The following is a 22,137-nucleotide window of genomic DNA, read 5'->3' on the forward strand; positions in this document are numbered from 1 at the left end:
GACTCTTGCAATGGTAGAAAATATTGTTCTTCGACCCAGTAGTAGTAGCATGTAAATATATATATATATATATATATATATATAAATTTCCTACCTTTGTTGACTAGTCTTTCTTCTAGTCTTCTTCCCTTGTACCTAGCTTCCTACGAATCCTTTCATTACTCTAGACTTTGTCTTTATTATGCTTGCCTTGTACTATAGTATTATGACTTTTGTCCTTTCCTCCACCAGAAATAATATTTGCTCAAATCATATTGTTATAATTAGTTAATTTTAAAATTAACGGTCAATTGCCTGGCAAGCAAGATCGCCATTCCAAGGCTAAAATCTTAGACCAAATTCTGCCAAAATAGAAATCTTTACTATAGATTTCAGATAAAGCATGAAGGTGTCTCAATAAAGATTTATCAGACTTTATAACAGATCCAGGCTAGGATAGTCTAGACAGATATAGACAGATTTCAAAACATAGACATCGAATCCACTACTTTTTACAGTACCATTTACTAGATTTCAAATCCAGACAAGTGAGTACGTAAAAGAGTTCAGACAAAGACAGTACGAATTTTAAGTCACTACTGTTCACCAACATGCGTAAAAGACTTTAAAAGATTCTTAGACATACTACTATTCAGGATTTACTTTTACTATTTAAGATTCCACAAGATTAGACAGACTACTGTTCAGGATTTACTTTTACTCTTCAAGATTCACAAGATTCTACCGACAGATTAACTTGAGTTCACTTTATCTAACTTAGGTTACTTTTGAAGACTTACCATGGTTTAGTTCATCTATAAAAGGACAGACTCTGAAGACAGAAGACAGGTCCAAGTTCTAGGTTCAAATTTCAGGTCCAAAATTTAGAAAGCTTTTGTAATAGCCTTCCCTCTCTCTCAGAAAGACTTTTGTACTCTTGTAACCTTTCTCCTCAGACAGTTTTACTTTGTAATCTTATAACTCTTCAGACAGTGTTTTATTTTCAAGCTTGTATCAAAGACAGTTTGTTTTCAAGTTTAATCAAAGACATAAGTATTTTCAAGTAAGATTTTATAGTCTCTGTTTTCATATTCCATATCCCGTTTTAACTTATTTTGAATATATCTGTTTTGCTATTTTCTTCTTTATAATCTATTTTATCATTGTTTATGCTTTCATATTAGTGTTGTGCTCTCTCCTGCCATTTACTAGCATTCGAATCTAGACAAGTGAGTACGTAAAAGAGTTCAGACAAAGACAGAACAGATTTTAAGTCACTACTGTTCACTAGCATGCGTAAAAGACTTTAAAAGATTCTCAGACATATTACTATTCAGGATTTACTTTTACTATTTAAGATTCCACAAGATCAGACAGACTACTATTCAGGATTTACTTTTACTGTTCAAGATTCACAAGATTCTACCGACAGATTAACTTGAGTTCACTTTATCTAACTCAGGTTACTTTTGAAAACTTACCATGGTTTATTAAACCCTAAACTATAACTTGATATTTGATTGAAAGTTACTCCAATATCAAATTTCTTTTGTTCTATCCTGTTTTTGAATTATTTATTAGATTGAAATGTTCAAATGATGGTGTTTTTATATATTCACACATCACATTCAATGCAGGCATCATAATTCATAATTTATTCTAATTTTTTGTTGGACAGTATAATTTATTATTAACACAAAATCAAACTAATAAAACCTGTAAAATAACATTTTTTTTTTTAATATATGTAAAATAATATGTTAGCCAATTAAAGTATCTTGACCTTTGATCCAAAGAAAAGGATCTTGACTCTTGAGGTAGCTTTAGAATTGTTAGTATTTTTTTTTATTATCTCCTTGTTTGTTCTGATTTGTTCCCAAATTTAAAGACATCTAGAGAGTTTCAACTTTCGATTAATTGAATTTGGCAAGAGGTAAGGGATCTCAAATTGAATATTATTTACATATAAAAGAAACAATGATCAAGCCTAAAATCTCATAATTTCAAATCCTCCTGTCATATATAAATAAATAAATAAAGAATTAAAGAAATTTATATTTTTGAGGGGGAGAAAAAAAAAAGGTAACTAATCTAGTTTTGTCATTATTAATTGAAAAGTTGTAGAACAACTAATTCCCAAACCTTCTCCACCTAAAAAAAATGAAAAAGTTTACTTCCAAACAAGTTTGAATATATATATTTTCATATACAAACACAAATATCATAAATGTCTATTACCAACTAGATTAAATAAGTTATTATATATACATGGATAGTTTTATGATCAACCACATAATAGGTAAATTCAGTAAAAAAAAAGGAGATATAGTTAATAGATATCCTAAGAACATTGGTTTAGGAAATATTTTTATAAAATTTTTATTAAAAAAGAAAAAACAATTAATTTTTTTGACTATTTTTTTAATTTTCCATGAAAATAATGTAAAATTTTTATAAAATAATTTATTAACAATTGTGATAAGAACATGGTTAACCTTTTCTTTTCTTTTCTTTTTTTTTTTTTTTTTAGAGAAAGAATTTTTTTTTTTTGCCCTTGATGTTCTGGGTTTGTATGTGTTCTAAGTTTGTTTATGTTCTAAGATTTTTCCCAAATTATTCTGGTTTTTTTTTTTTTTTTTATGTGGATTTGTATATTTTTCTGGATTTATGGGTTTGATTTCCTAGTGGTTTCAATGTTGATTGTGTTGGAATTTTTTGTGCTAAGATTGATTTTGAGTGGGTTAGTCAATTGGGTTTGTCTTGATTTGGAGAAGACCATGAAGAATGAAGTTTTGGATTAGAGGTTTCTAGGTTTGACATTTTTCTGGGTTGGAGGTTTGATGATTTTTCTAGGTTGGTTTTCTCATGTGGATTTGGGTTTAATGATTCTTTCATGTTCTAGAGGTTTCAGTGGAGGATAGGGATTTTGTATGAAATTCTGCATTGTACTGGGTTTGATTGTGCTCTTGTTCTGGGTTTGATTGTTCTTGGATTTGGGAAGAACATGAAGAACAAGTTCTTGTGTTCTTACCTAAAAAATAATTAAAGCAATAATAATAATAAAATTAGATTAATTTTTTTTAATTTAGTTTGAATTAAATTGAAATTGAAAAATATAAATTATTTTTATTTTTTTAATTAAACTGACATGGCTTTTTTTTTAAAAAAATTCAAATAATGTTGACATGGCATATAAAAATGCCAAATAATATATTTTAATAATATTTTAATTACCATATTAGTGTAGTGGCACATCAGCTTCCATTTGCCACCTAGGACTTTGTCGTTAGAGCACTAATGGTAGGGACAAAAGCAAGATTGTTTTTTTGATTTTAGGGACTAAAAGCGGTGAAAATAAAAGATAGAGACCAAAGTGGGAATCACGTGAAAATTTAGAGACAAAAATGGATTTTTCGCCTAATTTTAAATATATGTTTTATAGTCTACTGCAACTAGATTATCTTTGCATGGGGAATGTGACTTGTCTCTCTATCTTTGCATGAATCACATGTCAAATTACCAACAACAATTACAACAAAAAATGTGAAAACACAATCTTCAACAATTAAAGTAACCAAAAAAAATAAAAATAAAAAACTTTACACAGACACAAATTTATTAATCAAACTTAGGAAGAAAAACACAATAAGAAGAGACACATGTACATGAAATCATTGAAATGCAAGGCTATGCAAGCTTGAAATTGAACAACTTATGGTAATGAATCACAACAGTAGAAAGTGTCAATGCATACCTCACTGAGGTTAAACCACGCCCTACGCCAATTAGTATTTGAATAACTTATGGTAATGAATCACAACAAAACAATAGAAAGTGTCAATGCACACATAAATGAGGTTAAACCATGCCCTACGCCAATAGGGATTTATGTAGAGAACTGCAACAATTCCGAACAACATTATTATGTAAGCTACCACAAAGCTTATGTACAAGGAACCCATGTCCATGAAACTACCACCTTCTTCTATCTCATGATCCACAAGCATTTTGATGCAATTGTTATGCAATGGAGGACCACACAAGAGAGAATTCCCTTCATAACTACTTTCATAGAAAGTTCTAAATTTGATTTTTTTTTCTATCTGGCATTGTACTAGATAAGTTGTTTTGTGCCACATTGAAGGTTCCCAATGAAGTCATTCCAGTCAACTCAGGGGGGGGGATTTTACCACTCAAATTGTTGTAGGAAAGATCCAGGCTCTCTATCAACTTTAACTTTGAGAATGTTGTAGGGATTGGTCCAAAGAGATTGTTGTGTGATAAATTTAATGCACGGATGTTGCTTATCCTTCCAAGTTCGGGTGGGATTTCTCCAACTAATTTATTGGAAGAAAGGTCAATTCCAAACATGTAGTTGAGGATGTTACCTTGATAGGAGTCAGTTCTATTCTTTGTTGTTAACTCCACAACTTCTTTATCAACTATACAAGGGTACGTTTAAACTTCACGAAGTTTCACATCTCGCACATTTGATGACTTTCTATGAAAGTATGCCGATGAAGGACTCTTGTAATCACGAACTGATGCTGATAAACCTCCTATATCAGGTTTTCTGGAAGATGTCTCAAAAGTAATGTTATTCAAGCAATGAGGTATTTGGCCTAAAAACTTATTGTAGGAAAGATCGAAGATGTTTAAGTAACGCAAAATACATAGTTGAATTGGAATCCTACCAATTAATTATTGGCTCTCAAAACGAGAATGCTCAAGAATGAGAGACTGTCGATCCAATTGGGAATGATTCTAATTAGGGAGTTATCTTGAAGATCTAGTGTAACTAGTTAGGAATGATTCCAGTTTTGGAATGCACTTGGAAATGGACCGCTCAACCAATTTTTATTCAGATGAAAAAAGTTGATGCGTGACAAATTGAAGTAGTTTTGGAACAGAGCCAAACAAATTCCAGTTAGATGGATTTGGATGTTGTATTCTAGTCTGAGTTTCCTTTATAAAGCAACTTACTATTTTATCAAAAAACGCAGGGGGGGGGGGGAGAGGGAGTGGGGGCAATTTGATGGAACCCATGTTCACTGTGTATGGGCAATTTTGTCATTTATCTCTCAAATTTCTCCCTACCTAGTTTTATTTCCATTTTGGGGAGAAAACTTTATGGTAGGCTCGAAGAGAAAACACTCAGGTCTCACCATCTTTTCCCTCTTCCCCCTCCCAGTCAAAAACACTTCAAAAAGTTCTCTCTTTCTCTTTCTCTCTCTCCCTAAAATCCATTTTACTAAACACATCCTTAGTGTCATGTACAACTGGAAATTGTGCAGTTATGTAATTTTTTCCCTACAAATCACAAAGGTAGGTATTATTTGAGGCGACCATATTTGATCACTTGCATCCAAAGTATCAAAGTTGTTATTGTACATATTATTTATTGTTCTTTAATATTTTCCATTGTCAAGAACATCATGTGAATTTATGATCTGTTTTTTTTGTATTATGTTATGACTAATGTCACGTGGAATAAATCTTAAAGTTGACTATATAGATGGTTAAATATGTAGTGAAGCTTTTACAAAGTTAAACATTATTCAATTGGTTTTTTCTAGCTTTTTTTAGGTGTTGTTAGATCTGACATGATTGGATGTGTCCCTATTCTGGTTTTGAGCATTGTGAATTCATGAGCATGTTAGATGCAATTTGATAGAGTTCATGGCAACAAGGCTTGACTCCAAACATGTTTGAAGCTAATGGCTACAACACTCACTAAAAAAGTTAACATAATTACATATTTTGAAAATATAATTGTTGGATTGCATGTTTTTTATATTCTTAAAATACATGCCAAATTTTATGACAATTGAATGTTATTTATTATTTGATTCATAAACTTATTTTTTATGCATAATCTTACATTACCAAAAACTTGAAATCTAAAAATTCATAGATAACATAGCTATTGATCCTTGATTTTCTAAAAAATTTTCAAGCATGAAGGATGTTAGAAGAAAATGTAATCTAGTGTGGGATTTGTCAAAAACTCAAAATTCATATTTAATAAAAAGATACTGAGTTGAGTTGTAGCCATTTTTTTGGAGCCAAACTTTGTGAGGTAAAAAGAGAGTTAACAAATTTTTTGAAAGAATTTGCAAGATTTTAAGATTTCCTTGCCATTACCTATCACTTCATGGCTAGTCTCCCAGCCCCTTTGGGGAAGGTATATTTCTCTATCTTTGTACAACTCACTTATTCAATTAATGCAAACAATAAACAAACAAAACAAAACACAACTAAGTCCATTAAAATTACACAACAAATACAAAATTTTCACAACATAGTATTAAGATTCAATCTTCGGACTCAAAATCCAAAAAGAAGAGACACACAAACACATAATCATTAATATGCAATGCTATGTAATCCTGAAATTGAACAACTTATGGTAATGAACCACAACAAAACAGTAGCAATGAAAGGCTGAAACTGAACCACTTGCGGTAATGAATCACAACAAAACAGTAGCAAGTGTCAATACACACTCCAATGAGGTTAAACCATGCCCTACGCCAGTATGAATTTATGTAAAGAACTGCAACAATTCCCAACAAGACTGTTATGTAAGCCACCACAAAGCTTATGTAGAATACACCCATGTCCATAAAACTATTACCTTCTTCCCCCTTATTATCCACTGGCATTGTAGATGGTGGTCTCATTTTGGTGCAACTATTCTGTAATGGAGGTCCACACAGGAGAGGGTTCCCATCATAACTGCTTTCATCAAATGTTCCAAATTGATTTTTTCTCTCTGGTGTTGTGCCTGATAAGTTGTTGTGTGCCACACTAAAGACCGCTAGAGAGGTCAATTCCGTCAACTGAGGTGGTATTTTACCATTCAAATTGTTGTAGGAAAGATCCAGCCTTTCTATCTGCTTTAGATTTGAGAATGATATAGGAATTGGTCCAGATAGATTGTTGTGTGACAAGTTCAATGCACGAATGTAGCTGTTTATCCTACCAAGTTCTGGTGGGATTTTACCAGCTAGGTTGTTGCAGGAGAGGTCAATTCCAAACATGTACTCAAGGATGTCACCCTTGTAGGAGTAAGTTCTGCTTTTTGTTGCGAACTCTACTTCTTCATCAACATACAAACCTACGTTGAGCATATATATGCCATAATTTGGATCTTCAGTATTTATTAGTTTTGTCTTCAAATATAATGACAAACTCATGTCATAAGTTCCCCATGAATATGAACCTCCTAAAGAAGGTTTCTGGGTTGATGGATCAAAAGTAATGTTACCCAAACAGTGAGGTATTGGACCTACAAATTTATTGTAGGAAAGATCCAAAATGTTTAAGTTCTGCAAAAGGCACAATTGAATTGGAATCTGGCCTCCTAATTGATTCTCTTTCAAGAGGAGAATTCTCAATGATGAGAGGTTGCCAATCCAATTGGGAATGTTGCCAGTTAGATGGTTATCTCGAAGATTCAATGAAAGTAAATTGGAGTTATTTTGGAAAGCACTTGGAATTGGACCACTCAAACAATTTTTATTTAATTGAAAAAATCTTATATTTAAGGAATTGAAGCATGATGGAACAGAGCCAAACAAATTGTTGTCAGAGAGGTCAAAAAATTGAAGATTAATGAGTTTGCATAACTCGATTGGAATGGGACCTTCTAAATGATTGTTGGCCATAATAATATCTTCTAAAGATGACATGTTCCCCATCCATGTGGGAAGCATGCCTGAGAAGTGATTGTTGTCCAAATGTAAAGAACATAGATTAGTCAAATTAGAATTGGTAGGAAATATACCCAAACAGTGAGGTATTGGACCTACAAATTTATTGTAGGAAAGATCCAAAATGTTTAAGTTCTGCAAAAGGCACAATTGAATTGGAATCTGGCCTCCTAATTGATTCTCTTTCAAGAGGAGAATTCTCAATGATGAGAGGTTGCCAATCCAATTGGGAATGTTGCCAGTTAGATGGTTATCTCGAAGATTCAATGAAAGTAAATTGGAGTTATTTTGGAAAGCACTTGGAATTGGACCACTCAAACAATTTTTATTTAATTGAAAAAATCTTATATTTAAGGAATTGAAGCATGATGGAACAGAGCCAAACAAATTGTTGTCAGAGAGGTCAAAAAATTGAAGATTAATGAGTTTGCATAACTCGATTGGAATGGGACCTTCTAAATGATTGTTGGCCATAATAATATCTTCTAAAGATGACATGTTCCCCATCCATGTGGGAAGCATGCCTGAGAAGTGATTGTTGTCCAAATGTAAAGAACATAGATTAGTCAAATTAGAATTGGTAGGAAATATTTGGCCACTAAAGCTATTGTGTGATAATATGAGAAGTTCTAACTGGTAGCAACCCATTATGAAATGCATTGGTATTGATCCTGAGAAATTATTCCCTAACAAGTCTAGACGCTGTAAGAAAATCAAATTCCCAAAAGAGGAAGGAATACTGCCCTGAAATTTATTTATAGACATGTTTAAATAATTTAAATTTGGAAAAATTAGACCAAGGTTTGTGGGAATTGGACCATGTAAGTAATTATCTGAAATATCTATGCTCAAAACGCTGGGACGAATATCATATGGCACTAAGAAAGGCCCTTTGAAAGAGTTATTTTTTAGAATAAAAATCTCCAATCTTGTATTATTCTCTAACAACCAGTTGGGAAACTGCCCAACCAGCTTGTTGTGAGAGAGATCAATTATTCGCAAATCATATTGGTAATGAAGAAATCTGGGGGGTGTGCTATTGTGCATGTTATATGAACAATTCGAGAAACTGAAAACCTTTAATTGGAAGGTTGGAATCAAAGTAAGAGAGTCAGGTTCCAAAGCTAATATATTGTTATCACTTAATAGGATCTTAAGACTGGAGAGGTTGAAAAGGAAGGAGAATGTGAATGGGATGAAGATGTTGTTATTTGAGAAAGAAAGGTACTCAAGTGTTGTCAAACTTGATAGTTGGGACTGGACGATGTTCCCATCCAAGTGATTATAAGAGAGATCCAATATTTTAAGTGATGTCAAGTTCACCGTACACGAAGGCAATATCCCTTTCAATTTATTTTGACTGAGGTCTATCTCTTGGAGATTCTTAAGGTCACACCAGCCTGTAAAATGAGATAATTAGTTATTAGGTTCTACCATTGTAATTATTCTTTTTTAAAGAGACTATTCTAATTATTCTAAGCAGTATCATTGTGGAAAAAAAAAAAAACAAAATCCCTACCTTGGGTGGGTAAGGTGCCCTTCAGTTCACAGCTGCTCATTGTCAATACATTAAGAGAAGTCACAACTCCAATTTTATGAAGAAAGCTTTTATCAATCGATGAACCTTCCAAATACAGCTGCTCAAGGTTGTTTAGTTTACCCAACTCTATAACAACCATAAAATAAAATAAAATTTAGATGTATTTAAATTAATAAAAAAGTGATCGATATTATAGAACATGAAAATAATAAAATATAATGAAGTACTAATTGCAAAACATATCAAGATACCACACAGAAATATTGATATGTGTGAATAAGGGTAAAGTGGAAATTTTACCATTTTTAAGTGAGTGTAAAATGGGAATTATCAATAGAAAGTGAAAGTAAAAAGCTTAAATATCCGGTTAATGGTGAGTGCAATCTATTTTGAAAGGTTCCGTTAGTGGATTTAATGGTGCTTGTTACAGTGTAGGGGAGGTGAGTGCAATTTATTTTGAAAGTAAAAGGGGTTAATGTACAATCTAAAATTAGGAGGGACGTCAATGCAATTTTTCCGGTTTAAATTATTTAGAATTCCTCATTTTTCTTAATAAAAAAGCAACTCAATAGTTATTAATCAAACATATATCATATATAAATTTTTTTGTCGTACTTTCAGGTGCATTACATGTGTCAGCAACTAGTATACTATATGATAAAAGATGGGTCATAAAAGTCATGGTTGCGCCAAGTGGCTATCTTTTCTCTCTACTTCATGACCACATTTTATCATATACTTAAGTGAATTACATAGTTTCTCTATACTTTGGTGGTTTCAAGTTAAAATCTAATTTTAACCAAAAAAAGAAATACATATACTATAATAAATGTTAGTCCTACAAGCAGTGGTTGCATCAAATGTCTATCTTCTTTATACACGAGGTGGCTACTTTTTATTGAATACTTTAGTTGAGTCTCTCAGTAATATTAGACTTAGATATGACAGTTTAAATTAAGAATTTAACTAGGATCTACTTTTTATATTTTTTAAGTCTTTACTTTAATATATTATAAGATTTGGCAAGCCTAAAATTTCAAGAAATATTTAGAAAATATCCACCTTTACTATTTATATTAATTTGGATCTATGTGTAATGTTAACAGAAAGATCACACATAGATATATTGAGTGATCTTTCTTGTAGCTCAGTGCTAGGAATCAAAAGGGCAATTCCAAAATTTTCAAGTGGCCCTAAAGTGTCAAAGAAAGGTTGGACTTCTGGTTGGTGGCTCAACTTGGAACCGGAAGCTGGTAAGAAAAAGGGATTAGTGCAATCAATTACTAGTTGTAATTAAGTAACTAAGTTTACCTTTACTATCTGCCGTTGCTTAGAATTTATTCCTAACTAAGTTTACCTACACTCTCATGCCAATTAAAGTATCTAGATATAAACCCTAAAGTAATTAAGTAATGGATTAGTTGATCAAGTTACTTAAAAAAAAAAAAATAGATGTATTTAAATTAATAAAAAAGTGATCGATATGATAGAACATGAAAATATATATATGAAGTACTAATTGCAAAACACATCAAGATACCACACAGAAATATTGATATGTGTGAATAAGGGTAAAGTGGAAATTTTACCATTTTTAAGTGAGTGTAAAATGGGAATTATCAATAGAAAGTGAAAGTAAAAAGCTTAAATATCCGGTTAATGGTGAGCGCAATCTATTTTGAAAGGTTCCGTTAGTGGATTTAATGGTGCTTGCTACAGTGTAGGGGAGGTGAGTGCAATTTATTTTGAAAGTAAAAGGGGTTAATGTACAATCTAAAATTAGGAGGGACGTCAATGCAATTTTTCCGGTTTAAATTATTTAGAATTCCTCATTTTTCGTAATAAAAAAGCAACTCAATAGTTATTAATCAAACATATATCATATATAAATTTTTTTGTCATACTTTCAGGTGCATTACATGTGTCAGCAACTAGTATACTATATGATAAAAGATGGGTCATAAAAGTCATGGTCGCGCCAAGTGGCTATCTTTTCTCTCTACTTCATGACCACATTTTATCATATACTTAAGTGAATTACATAGTTTCTCTATACTTTGGTGGTTTCAAGTTAAAATCTAATTTTAACCAAAAAAAGAAATACATATACTATAATAAATGTTAGTCCTACAAGCAGTGGTTGCATCAAATGTCTATCTTCTTTATACACGAGGTGGCTACTTTTTATTGAATACTTTAGTTGAGTCTCTCAGTAATATTAGACTTAGATATGACAGTTTAAATTAAGAATTTAACTAGGATCTACTTTTTATATTTTTTAAGTCTTTACTTTAATATATTATAAGATTTGGCAAGCCTAAAATTTCAAGAAATATTTAGAAAATATCCACCTTTACTATTTATATTAATTTGGATCTATGTGTAATGTTAACAGAAAGATCACACATAGATATATTGAGTGATCTTTCTTGTAGCTCAGTGCTAGGAATCAAAAGGGCAATTCCAAAATTTTCAAGTGGCCCTAAAGTGTCAAAGAAAGGTTGGACTTCTGGTTGGTGGCTCAACTTGGAACTGGAAGCTGGTAAGAAAAAGGGATTAGTGCAATCAATTACTAGTTGTAATTAAGTAACTAAGTTTACCTTTACTATCTGCCGTTGCTTAGAATTTATTCCTAACTAAGTTTACCTACACTCTCATGCCAATTAAAGTATCTAGATATAAACCCTAAAGTAATTAAGTAATGGATTAGTTGATCAAGTTACTTCTTATTCCACCAAAGGCCTTGTAGCTGAATTGGCATCTCCCCATGCACAAAGTGCTTAGAAGTCTAGGAGAGAAAGGGTTCGAGCTGCGGGGTTAGCAGCATATTATAATTATTTCTCAAAAAAAGTTACTTTGTATTCCAACTAGAAAGCACAAATAGTTACCTTAATCACAATTATAACAAACCAAATCTAAAAGCAATAATAATAAAAATAGAAAAAGAAACATATATTTGGTAACGAGGTGGAAAATTATGAAGAACTTTTCTAAAGGAAAAAGCACTCGAGTGGATTCAATATCTTAAAAAATCCACTAAATACAAAACATTTACAATACCTTTACTTACAAAACTTTTGTAATCTAGACTCTCTATGTAACCTCAACAGTGGTTTAAAAAAAAATAAAATAAAAATCTTTATTAGAATTGATGAAAGTCAACAAATGGAACATGGTGAATTAGACAGAACAAAGAAGAAAGAAGGAAAAGAATTGCACGTGACAAATGCAGAAGAAGAGCCAAACGAAGGTGACAGATGTCACATTACAATTGGTTCCTTGTGAAACGGTTAATTAGTTAAAATTCTGTTATTATTGGAGGGAAAAACCGTTACTCCCTATTAGGCCTATTATGCTCTGTTTCATGTATATAAATAGTAGGATATAGTATTCATAATGTATTAAGTTTCATTTTTCCAATTCAGTAAAAGGAATTGATTCCACAATTCATTTTTCTCTCTGTTTCTCAATATGGTATCAGAGCTTTTTCTCTGAGTTTTCTTTCTTTCTTCTCTTTTCTCGGTTCCCAAACAAAAAAAATTAGTGCTTTCTTCTGTTTTCTTTTCTCATCTATGGCTTCCGATTCCACAACCAACACTCAATCTCAATCTATATAAAATTGTGAATGCTCAAAAGCTTATATGAAAAAAATGCAATATGGTGGTGGTAACCGGTAACCACCCACCTAATAGGCCGGATGATAGTGAAACGTCCCCCCACCCCCCAAGCCTTTGAGCTTGGGATTGAGAGAGGGTCAAGGGGAGCACATTAGGATAGATTTCTAATTCGTTAAAATATATATATATATATATATACAATGAGGTAAACCAAAAGTTAAATGTCTTATGTTTTATATAGATTTTAAAGGTAAATTATTATTTTCATCCCTAATCTTTAGATCGTGTGTCAATTTGGTCTCTAACATTTCAAATATATCAGTTTAGTTTCCAAACTTTTGGTATTGTGTCAAAATAGTTCATATTGTTAAGTGATATATGTAAAATGCTGACCTTGCTAACAGCTAACATAAGATATTATTTTCGTCACATAGACTGTCATGTGTATTGTCATGTTAGCATAATCTAATATATATAATATGACCACAACTTTTTGTGCTATAATTCTGATTTGATGGATTCTGTGTAGTAGAAAAATATGATGAGTTCATATAAAATTAATAAGCAGTCATTCATAGTTTGCCACCTTAGAGTTGTGAGAAATGTTGTGACCCTAGTATTAATTGCATTTGAGAAGCATGAAAAGAAAACTAGATTCTAGAGTAGAATCTCAAAAAAATAATTTATCGACACTACTTTCTGCGCTTCAGGGGTCCAGACTTGTACCCAGACTTACATGGCTTTCCCCAAGGAGTAAGAGAACACCTTCCATGATTCCTACTACTCTTGCTTCTACCCTCACCTCCACCATGAGGATGATCTATTGGATTCATAGCCACTCCTCAAACTACTCGTCTTCGCCCCAACCACCAGCTTTGCCCAGCCTTCCTGAGCTTTTGAGCCCCATGGCTTGGGTTTGACACCATACCAATTGTGGCCTGGCACCGTGAATCAATCAACTTCTCAGCACCTAAAGGCAGTTTAATTAAACAGTATCTAGACGTCGGCCCTTTCAAGATCTTTGCACAAGTTCCTGCAGCTCGAACTAGCTTGCCACCTTGACCCGGGTGACCTCAATGTTGTGGATCATTGTTCCAATACGCATAGCAGCAAGTGGCATACAACTCCCAATTTGTGAATTTACGTCAAGATGAAGCATCTGGTTCATCATGCTCTCACGCAAACTATGAGTGCCAACTACATCTATGAAAATTGAACCAAAGAACAATAAGATTTTGTACAAAAAGTTTGCATTCTGATTAGTTTCATAAAGCAATGCACTCATATAGAATTAAGCCTAACACATTTAGCAAGGCTACTTTGGTTGAATTCTTAGTCTTTTCACTTTGAAAATGCCAAACTAGCTTCTCACAACTATGACTGAAAATTTGACTTAAGCAGAACTATTTCCCAAGAAACAAAGCAACAATAATATTGAAATTCCAAATTTTCTTTTACTTCGCAGCAACCAAGCAGAAACTTGGATTCAAAACCCCAAATGAGATTTATATAGCAATTTGGCCAAGAAAATTAGAGTTCATCACATATTCAGAATTAAAAATAATAACAAGAATAACAATCAAATTCTCATTCTTTTTGCCATTTTCTTTGTAACCAAACAGTAAATTTGACCCAAAAAAAGGATTCAAATTTTAAGTTTCCATTCCCTCCCTCAATTTCTCTCAACAACCAAACACCAACTAAGCTTAAAAATTTGGGGGAAAAATAATTCATTACTATTCTTGCCCTCAGTTTTCTCAGCAACCAAGCACTAAATACACTTTTCTAAAAAAAATAAAAAATAAATTTCTGTCAATGTAGACAATTTTCTCGGCAACCAAACAGAGAGAGAGAGAGAGAGAGAGAGTTGTGGAAAAGAAAAGTACCAGAGGAGAAATTGCAATGAGAAGCAATGTTGTTGTGGGCAGATTGGTGGATCGTTGAAGGTTGTTAAAGAAGCTCGATGAAGCTCGCCGAAGAGCCATTGATCAAAGCCCTACAGGGTTTAGGATTGTTTGATTTTGCTTGTTGTACTCAAGGTTGTCAGGATGGGAATCCTACACAGGATTAGTGAGAGGGGTTTGGGAATCGGATCAGGGACCATAAGATTCTACTTTCTGGTTAACAAAACACCAATAATTATAATCTTCATAATATGTTAAGGAAACATTGGAAAAAAGTAAATTTTGACACAAATTACTAATAAAGGGCAGGTCTTACTAACTACCAAATTACAAATACTTTAACAAATTTCATAGTTCAAAGTTACAACTTACAAATACAAATTTCTAACTTCTAACACCACAAACATACACATAAACAACACAAAGCAAATAACAGCATTTCAAACAAAGCCACAAGCATACTAAATCATCTAAACCAAGGTCATTGTAACATGAATGTTTTCCTCATAAGGGGTTGATCATCATGAACTACATTCTCATCTATGTCATTTTTAGCACCCAAATCATCCATGGGATAATCACCAAAATCTCTTGATGCATTTGGAGGTTCGTTGGCATCACCATAATCAGTTGCAATTGCTGCAAATAATGCATGAATATGACACCCCAAGTTAAAAATTCATCAAATCTTTGTATTAAAACTCGGGTCCAAAAAAAATCAAATCTTTTAAAATACCAACATATAAATACCCAATTTTTTTTTGACAATATATCTACATGGCATAATGCCATCCATGTCAGTGAAGTCCTGGTATTAGAATTGATGAAAATCAACAATGGGAACATAGTGAATTAGACAGAACAAAGAAGAAAGAGGGAAAGTCTCAAGAGAATTGCACGTGACAAATGCAGAAGAAGAACCAAATGAAGGTGACAGATGTCACATTACAATTGGTTCCTTGTAAACGGCTAATCAGTTAATTTTCTGTTATTATTGGAGGGAAAAACCGTTACTCCCTATTAGGCCTATTATACTCTGTTTCATGTATATAAATAGTAGGACATGGTATTCATAATGTATCTTTTTCATTTTTTCCATTTCCGTAAAAGGAATTGATTCAGCAATTCAGTTTTCTCTCTGTTTTTCAATATGGTATCAGAGCTCTTTCTCTGAGTTTTCTTTCTTTCTTCTCTTTTCTCTGTTCCCAAACAAAAATTAGTGCTTTGTTCTGTTTTCTTTTCTCATCTATGGCTTCCAATTCCACAACCAACACTCAATCTCAATCTGCACATTCAGTACCTGCTTCAAATACAACAATTGCAGATGAATATGCAAACAATCCTTTCTTTCTTCCTGCGAATGAAAATCCAGGTCTCATGCTCACATCGCAACCTCTCACTGGTCAAGATAACTACATGAGTTGGGCGCGATCTGTGTTCTTGGCTTTGAGTTCCAGAAATATTGTTTTCTATGAACACATTTTTCCCTATGCTCTTTCCTCACAACCTTCCACTTCCTACCTTGAAGATTTTGTTTTTCCTCATTGTACTCCTGACTTACCTAGTTCTGTTGATCCTAATAACCCATTTTCTTCCACTTCCTTGGATTTTCATAATTCTATTTCTAGCAACTTACCTCTTTTTAGTGATGCACCTGATGTAACACCAGGTGCAACATCATCTAATGCACCCTTACCTGCAGCATCCTCCACTGCCACTCCTTTAGACCCTACTCCTGCTGCCTCATCTAATGCAGCTTCTCCTGCCTCTGGTGTTGCACCTGATGCAGCACCTGCTACTGCATCCAGTGCAGCACCTAGTGCCCCATCTGCTTCTGCAGACCTTAACCCTACTGCCTTTCCTTCTAGTTTTCCTCCACCTCTTAGGAAATCAACTAGATCTCATAGGCCACCTCCTTACCTATCTCAGTATGCTTGCAAATCTGTCAGCTCTAAGCCCAATTCTGGCCTGCCATATGATATCTCAGATTATTTGAACTACTCTCATCTTGGCTCTACTTTCAAGTCTTTTGTCATGGCAGTTAATTCCACTCCTTCAGACCCTGCCTCATTCCATCAGGCAGTGCAATTTCCTGAATGGAGGGCTGCCATGGACAAGGAAATAGAAGCTCTAGAGGTCACCAATACATGGAGTTTGGTACCTTTGCCTCCTGGTAAGAAACCTATAGGTTGTAAATGGGTTTATAGGGTCAAATACCTTCCTGATGGCACCATTGAAAGATATAAGGCTCGGCTGGTTGCTAAAGGTTTCACACAGAAGTTTGGATTGGATTATTCTGAGACTTTTTCACCTGTTGCTAAGTCTGTATCAGTGAGGATTGTGCTCACCTTGGCTGCTGTGAATGGCTGGTTCCTTCACCAAATGGATGTCAACAATGCATTCTTGCATGGTGACCTGAATGAGGATGTGTTCATGTCTCTCCCACCAGGCTTTCACAGCAAGGAGGGCCATCTGGTGTGTAAACTAAACAAAAGTCTCTATGGACTTAAACAGGCATCAAGACAGTGGTTTGACAAATTCTCCAAGACCATTCTTCAAATGGGATTTGTTCAATCCAAGTCTGATTACTCCATGTTTACTCACACTCAAGGGAACTCTTTTACAGTACTTTTGGTGTATGTTGATGACCTATTGCTTACTGGTAACAACCCTGATTGTGTGACTAAATTGAAGAAGCTGTTAGATGATAAATTTGGACTGAAAGACCTTGGTTCTCTGAGGTATTTTCTGGGACTTGAGGTTGCAAGGACTGATGCAGGTATCAGCTTGACACAGAGAAAGTATGCACTTGAAATCTTGAAGGAGACTGGTTTTCTTGGATCAAAACCAGTGAAATTTCCTATGGAGCAGAATTTAAGGCTTTCAAAACATGAAGGGAAGCTTTTGACAGATCCTGCAATGTATAGAAGGTTGATTGGGAGACTACTCTACTTGACCTTGACACCGCCTGACATAACTTATGCTGTGCATAGGTTGAGTCAGTTTGTCTCAAAGCCTAGAGAGCCTCATCTTCTTGCTGCTCACAGGATTCTTCAGTACATAAAAGGATCACCAGGGAAGGGTCTCTTCTTCTCAAGCAAATCTGATTTGCATATCAAAGCATTCTGTGATGCTGATTGGGCTGGCTGCCCTGATACAAGGAGGTCCCTAACAGGCTATGCAGTGTATTTGGGAGAGTGTTTGATAGCATGGAGATCAAAGAAACAAGGGGTTGTTTCAAGATCATCAGCAGAGGCTGAATACAGGGCAATGGCCAGTGTAGCATGTGAAATAACTTGGGTACTTCAGCTCCTTAAGGATCTAAGAATTGAACATCCTAAACCAGCTATGCTTTTTTGTGACAATCAAGCAGCTTTGTATATAGCTGCTAACCCAGTATTTCATGAAAGGACCAAACATATTGAGGTAGACTGTCACCTGGACCGAGACAAAATTTTGGAAGGTATGATAAAGACTTTTCATGTGAGTTCAAATGCTCAGATAGCTGATGTATTCACCAAAGCTTTAGGCTTCAATTCCTTCACGAGATTAACACAAAAGTTGGGTCTACAAGACATTTTCACATCACAGCACTTGTTGACACACTCACCAACTGAAACTCATCTTCAAGTCCATGATTCTCCAACTCAGGACTTGAGGGGGAGTATTAGAATTGATGAAAATCAACAATGGGAACATAGTGAATTAGACAGAACAAAGAAGAAAGAGGGAAAGTCTCAAGAGAATTGCACGTGACAAATGCAGAAGAAGAACCAAATGAAGGTAACAGATGTCACATTACAATTGGTTCCTTGTAAACGGCTAATCAGTTAATTTTCTGTTATTATTGGAGGGAAAAACCGTTACTCCCTATTAGGCCTATTATACTCTGTTTCATGTATATAAATAGTAGGACATGGTATTCATAATGTATCTTTTTCATTTTTTCCATTTCAGTAAAAGGAATTGATTCAGCAATTCAGTTTTCTCTCTGTTTTTCAATACCTGGCATCTTAGCACAGTTGTGGGGAATTGGGTTCAGAACATACCAACCATCAAAAACTTTGAATTCAGTAACACACATTCAGATTCAATAAACCGCACAACAACCAAGGACTCACTGCACCCCGCTCAATTGCAGGAAACTATAAAACAAAAGCTCAAGAAGCCATTTTTACACAAATACATGCTTCATTGTATTAAACGGCAATAATGCTAATAAAAACTAAAAAGACCCCAGAAACCAAATGAGCTGAAGTATCACAAATAAGCAGAGAAACAGAAAAAAAAAGGCGCAAACTTTACAGTTTTATTGATAAGCAATATTACAAATAATCAGAATGGAACAATAATCATGAACCAATCAGATAAATTCAACTAATCATGACATAAACAAACCCAACGAAATCATAAAAAATTTTTTTTTTTTTTTTTTTTTTGGTGGTAAAACATTTACAATACCTTTACTTACAAAACTTTTGTAATCTAGACTCTCTATGTAACCTCAACAGTTGTTTAAAAATAAAAAAATAAAAATCTTTTTGTATATCTGGGATTTTTTATATCAAGAATGTCCACAAATTTAACAGTAAATGTCTCACTACAATCTTTTCTTGTTGTCTTTTTTCTAAACATTTTTACGAGTTGGATGTCAAAAGCATGAAAATAAAAGTATACCTGAAACTTCTTCACTCCGTTTGTTATTTTCTTAAAAAAGGGGTTTAACAACCATGACATTCATTTTTTTGAATTTATTTTGTCCTAAAATTGATTGAGTTAGAAAAGATTTCAAAATTCTTACTTTGAATACAGCATTTTAGCAAGACGAAAATAAATCATGATACTTACTAAAGCCAACGAGTTTAGTTTTATTGAATTTCAAGAAATTTGATTATCAATATTTAAAACATGTTTATTATAGCTTATGCTTTTCTACGATTATGCCAGTGACAAAAAAAATAACGCAAAATACCACCAGCTTGATGTCGATGGCATAAACTTACCTTTAGTAGTAAACGATCCTTTCAAATTGTTATATGTGAGATATAATGTCCTCAACGATGGGAAGGCAGCCGATGACTCAAGAATTCGTATACTGATTTTGGTTTCACTCAAGTCTAGGAGTTGCAGCTTACTTAAAATGTTTGAATCTATACGGCAAAATAAAATATATCAAAACATTGATGTTGGTACCATATAAAGAAAGTGTTTGATTTTAATCCATATACAACCTATCATACCGTTTGTTGTCACGAAGTCTTTGATCTCATTGGCATTCAAGTAAAGTTCCTCCATGTTGCTAAATGCTTTAAATTCTACAAAAAAAATAAATAAATAAATAAAAATTACACAAAAAAATAATTGGAAAAAAAAAAAGAAAAAGAAAAAGGAACTTCAGTTGCATAAATACTTTCATTTAAAAGAGCTAAGGAGGTGAAATTTATTTGCTTAAATCTCAATGATTGATAGGAGAGAAATAAAAAATATTACGTTCTCAATGAGCATGAAACATTATTCCAATCTTCATTTGCAAATTAGTGATAATTTTACCTTGGATGTGGATTGATCCATTCAAATTGTTGTAACTCAAATCTAGTTGCTTGAGCGACGCAATACCACTAAAGTATTGTAGAACGCTGTTATTGAAATTATTATAATCCAAGTGAAGCACCTCCAGCTTGCTCAACAAAGAGAATCTTTCAAAATCTGCAATTTAGATGCTTCAATTTGCGTTTCCGCAACTATATATTCCCATAAAACAGTTCAAAATGAATCTTAACATACAACTAATTTGTGGTCTACATTTATTTTTAAAGAAAAGGTAAAAAAGAAAATATAATTTCAAACAATTTATTTTGGTCAAATAGATTAGTTGGAGGAGGGAAACCAAAACATTTACACACTCAAGAATTAAGCACTCTTCCTTCCTTTGCAAATTAATGAGAATTTTACCCGAAAGACTTACCTTGGATGGGGATTGATCCATTCAAATTGTTGGACCCCAAATATAGTTCCTTGAGGGAAGCAATTCCACTCAAGGATGAAAGAATGCTGTTATTGAAACTATTACCATCCAAGTGAAGCAGCTCTAGCTTGCTCAATGCAGAGAATCTTTTAAAACCTGTAATTTAGATGCTTCAATTTTCACATCTGCAACTATATATTCCCACAAAGCTGTATAAAATGATTTTTAACATACAACTAATTTTTTCTCGACTATTTAAAAAAATAAAGAGATAATAGACAAAATTAGAAAATCGACAAATACCACCTACTTTTCTTAGGATATAAAACTTGGTACCTTCATTTGGGACCCATCCAGGAATGTAATTCCAACTCAAATCGAGGTACTGGAGGTCTTCAAAGGGAAGAAATAGAGAGGCATTAAAGTACCAACCTCCCCCACTTTCTCCACTCCAATAAATAGTACTATTAAGAGCAAGCTTGATTACACGACCAGTAGTGAGGCTGCACTTGACTCCTTTCCACTCACAGCAATCACTCTCTTTGTCGGCTGAGCCCCAAGGTGTGGAATGATATTCATCAGTGTAGTTGACAGTGGAAGCTTTGTATTGCAAGAGAGCAATTCTCTCTTGCTCCCAGCAACCAAAGCACCCATTCATGCCAAAATGAACCAAAACTAACACCACCGGCCACCACCAATAACGTCCCAACTCCATTACTTTTTCCTTTTTTGATTTTCTATAACAATAAGACTGACAATGTTTTTGCTCAACTCTGATGTATACTTCCGAGCAAAATAGATTTTGAGTTGAAATAACACTACCACCACCATCCTATATATACCCACTACACACAACTTTCTCATATAATATTTGAGATGACTTGGACTAAAACTTCACAGTTCGCATCATGGTGTCTTTCCAGCCAGCTATGATTACAATCTTTTCTAAATGAAAAAAGGTGCAAGAAGATAATTTATTTTCTTTTGATGAATAGATACTTTGATTGATGGAAGTAAAAAGAACCAATAGCCTTACTGATATAGTACACGAATGAAGTTTGAATTTTTGTTGATCTCATAGTGTTGTTGCACTCTTTTATAGGAATTTACCAAATTAAAATGAAAAAAAGAAGAAGAAAATAACACACTTTTTTTCCCCTATCTAATTCATTCATGTGTTCCTCTCTATCTTAGTTTTTGTCTAATCCATTCAACAAGCAGGAAACTACATCCACTACTAATACCAAGGTAAGCAAGGATGGAGTCAGAATTTCAAGTTAGGGAGGCAAAGTATAAGAAAAAAAAAATCAAAAAATTCCAAATAAATATCCATTTAGTTTTAACAAACTAATAACAAACACAAATACACAAAAACATTGTTTTAAAACGCGGTATTTTGTGTCTTATAATGTATTAT

At 33.5% G+C, this 22,137-nt stretch overlaps 2 protein-coding genes and 1 pseudogene across 2 annotated transcripts; all 3 read right to left on the reverse strand.

Moving 5' to 3' along the window:
- Positions 1–6,313: 6,313 nt before the first annotated feature.
- Positions 6,314–9,916, reverse strand: LOC112004283 (cuscuta receptor 1). The gene is made up of 5 exons (XM_065771501.1): positions 9,850–9,916; positions 9,214–9,360; positions 8,898–9,094; positions 8,219–8,822; positions 6,314–7,789 (listed from the first exon to the last, which is right to left on the reverse strand). The coding sequence occupies exons 1-5, from the start codon at positions 9,914–9,916 to the stop codon at positions 6,384–6,386; spliced, it is 2,421 nt and encodes an 806-aa protein (XP_065627573.1). The 3' UTR covers positions 6,314–6,383.
- Positions 9,917–13,543: 3,627 nt separating this feature from the next.
- On the reverse strand, positions 13,544–15,551 carry LOC112016173 (large ribosomal subunit protein uL2my, C-terminal part-like; annotated as a pseudogene).
- A 3,067-nt stretch (positions 15,552–18,618) lies between these two features.
- Positions 18,619–21,681, reverse strand: LOC112037364 (receptor-like protein 15). Its single transcript, XM_065771502.1, has 7 exons — positions 21,057–21,681; positions 20,721–20,876; positions 20,306–20,461; positions 19,996–20,070; positions 19,759–19,905; positions 18,761–18,817; positions 18,619–18,644 (listed from the first exon to the last, which is right to left on the reverse strand). Exons 1-7 carry the CDS (start codon positions 21,433–21,435, stop codon positions 18,619–18,621), a joined length of 996 nt encoding a protein of 331 aa, XP_065627574.1. The 5' UTR covers positions 21,436–21,681.
- Positions 21,682–22,137: the final 456 nt, after the last annotated feature.

Source organism: Quercus suber, unplaced genomic scaffold (assembly GCF_002906115.3).
Source record: "Quercus suber isolate HL8 unplaced genomic scaffold, Cork oak 2.0 scaffold_45, whole genome shotgun sequence".
In the NCBI taxonomy this organism is placed as follows: domain Eukaryota; kingdom Viridiplantae; phylum Streptophyta; class Magnoliopsida; order Fagales; family Fagaceae; genus Quercus; species Quercus suber.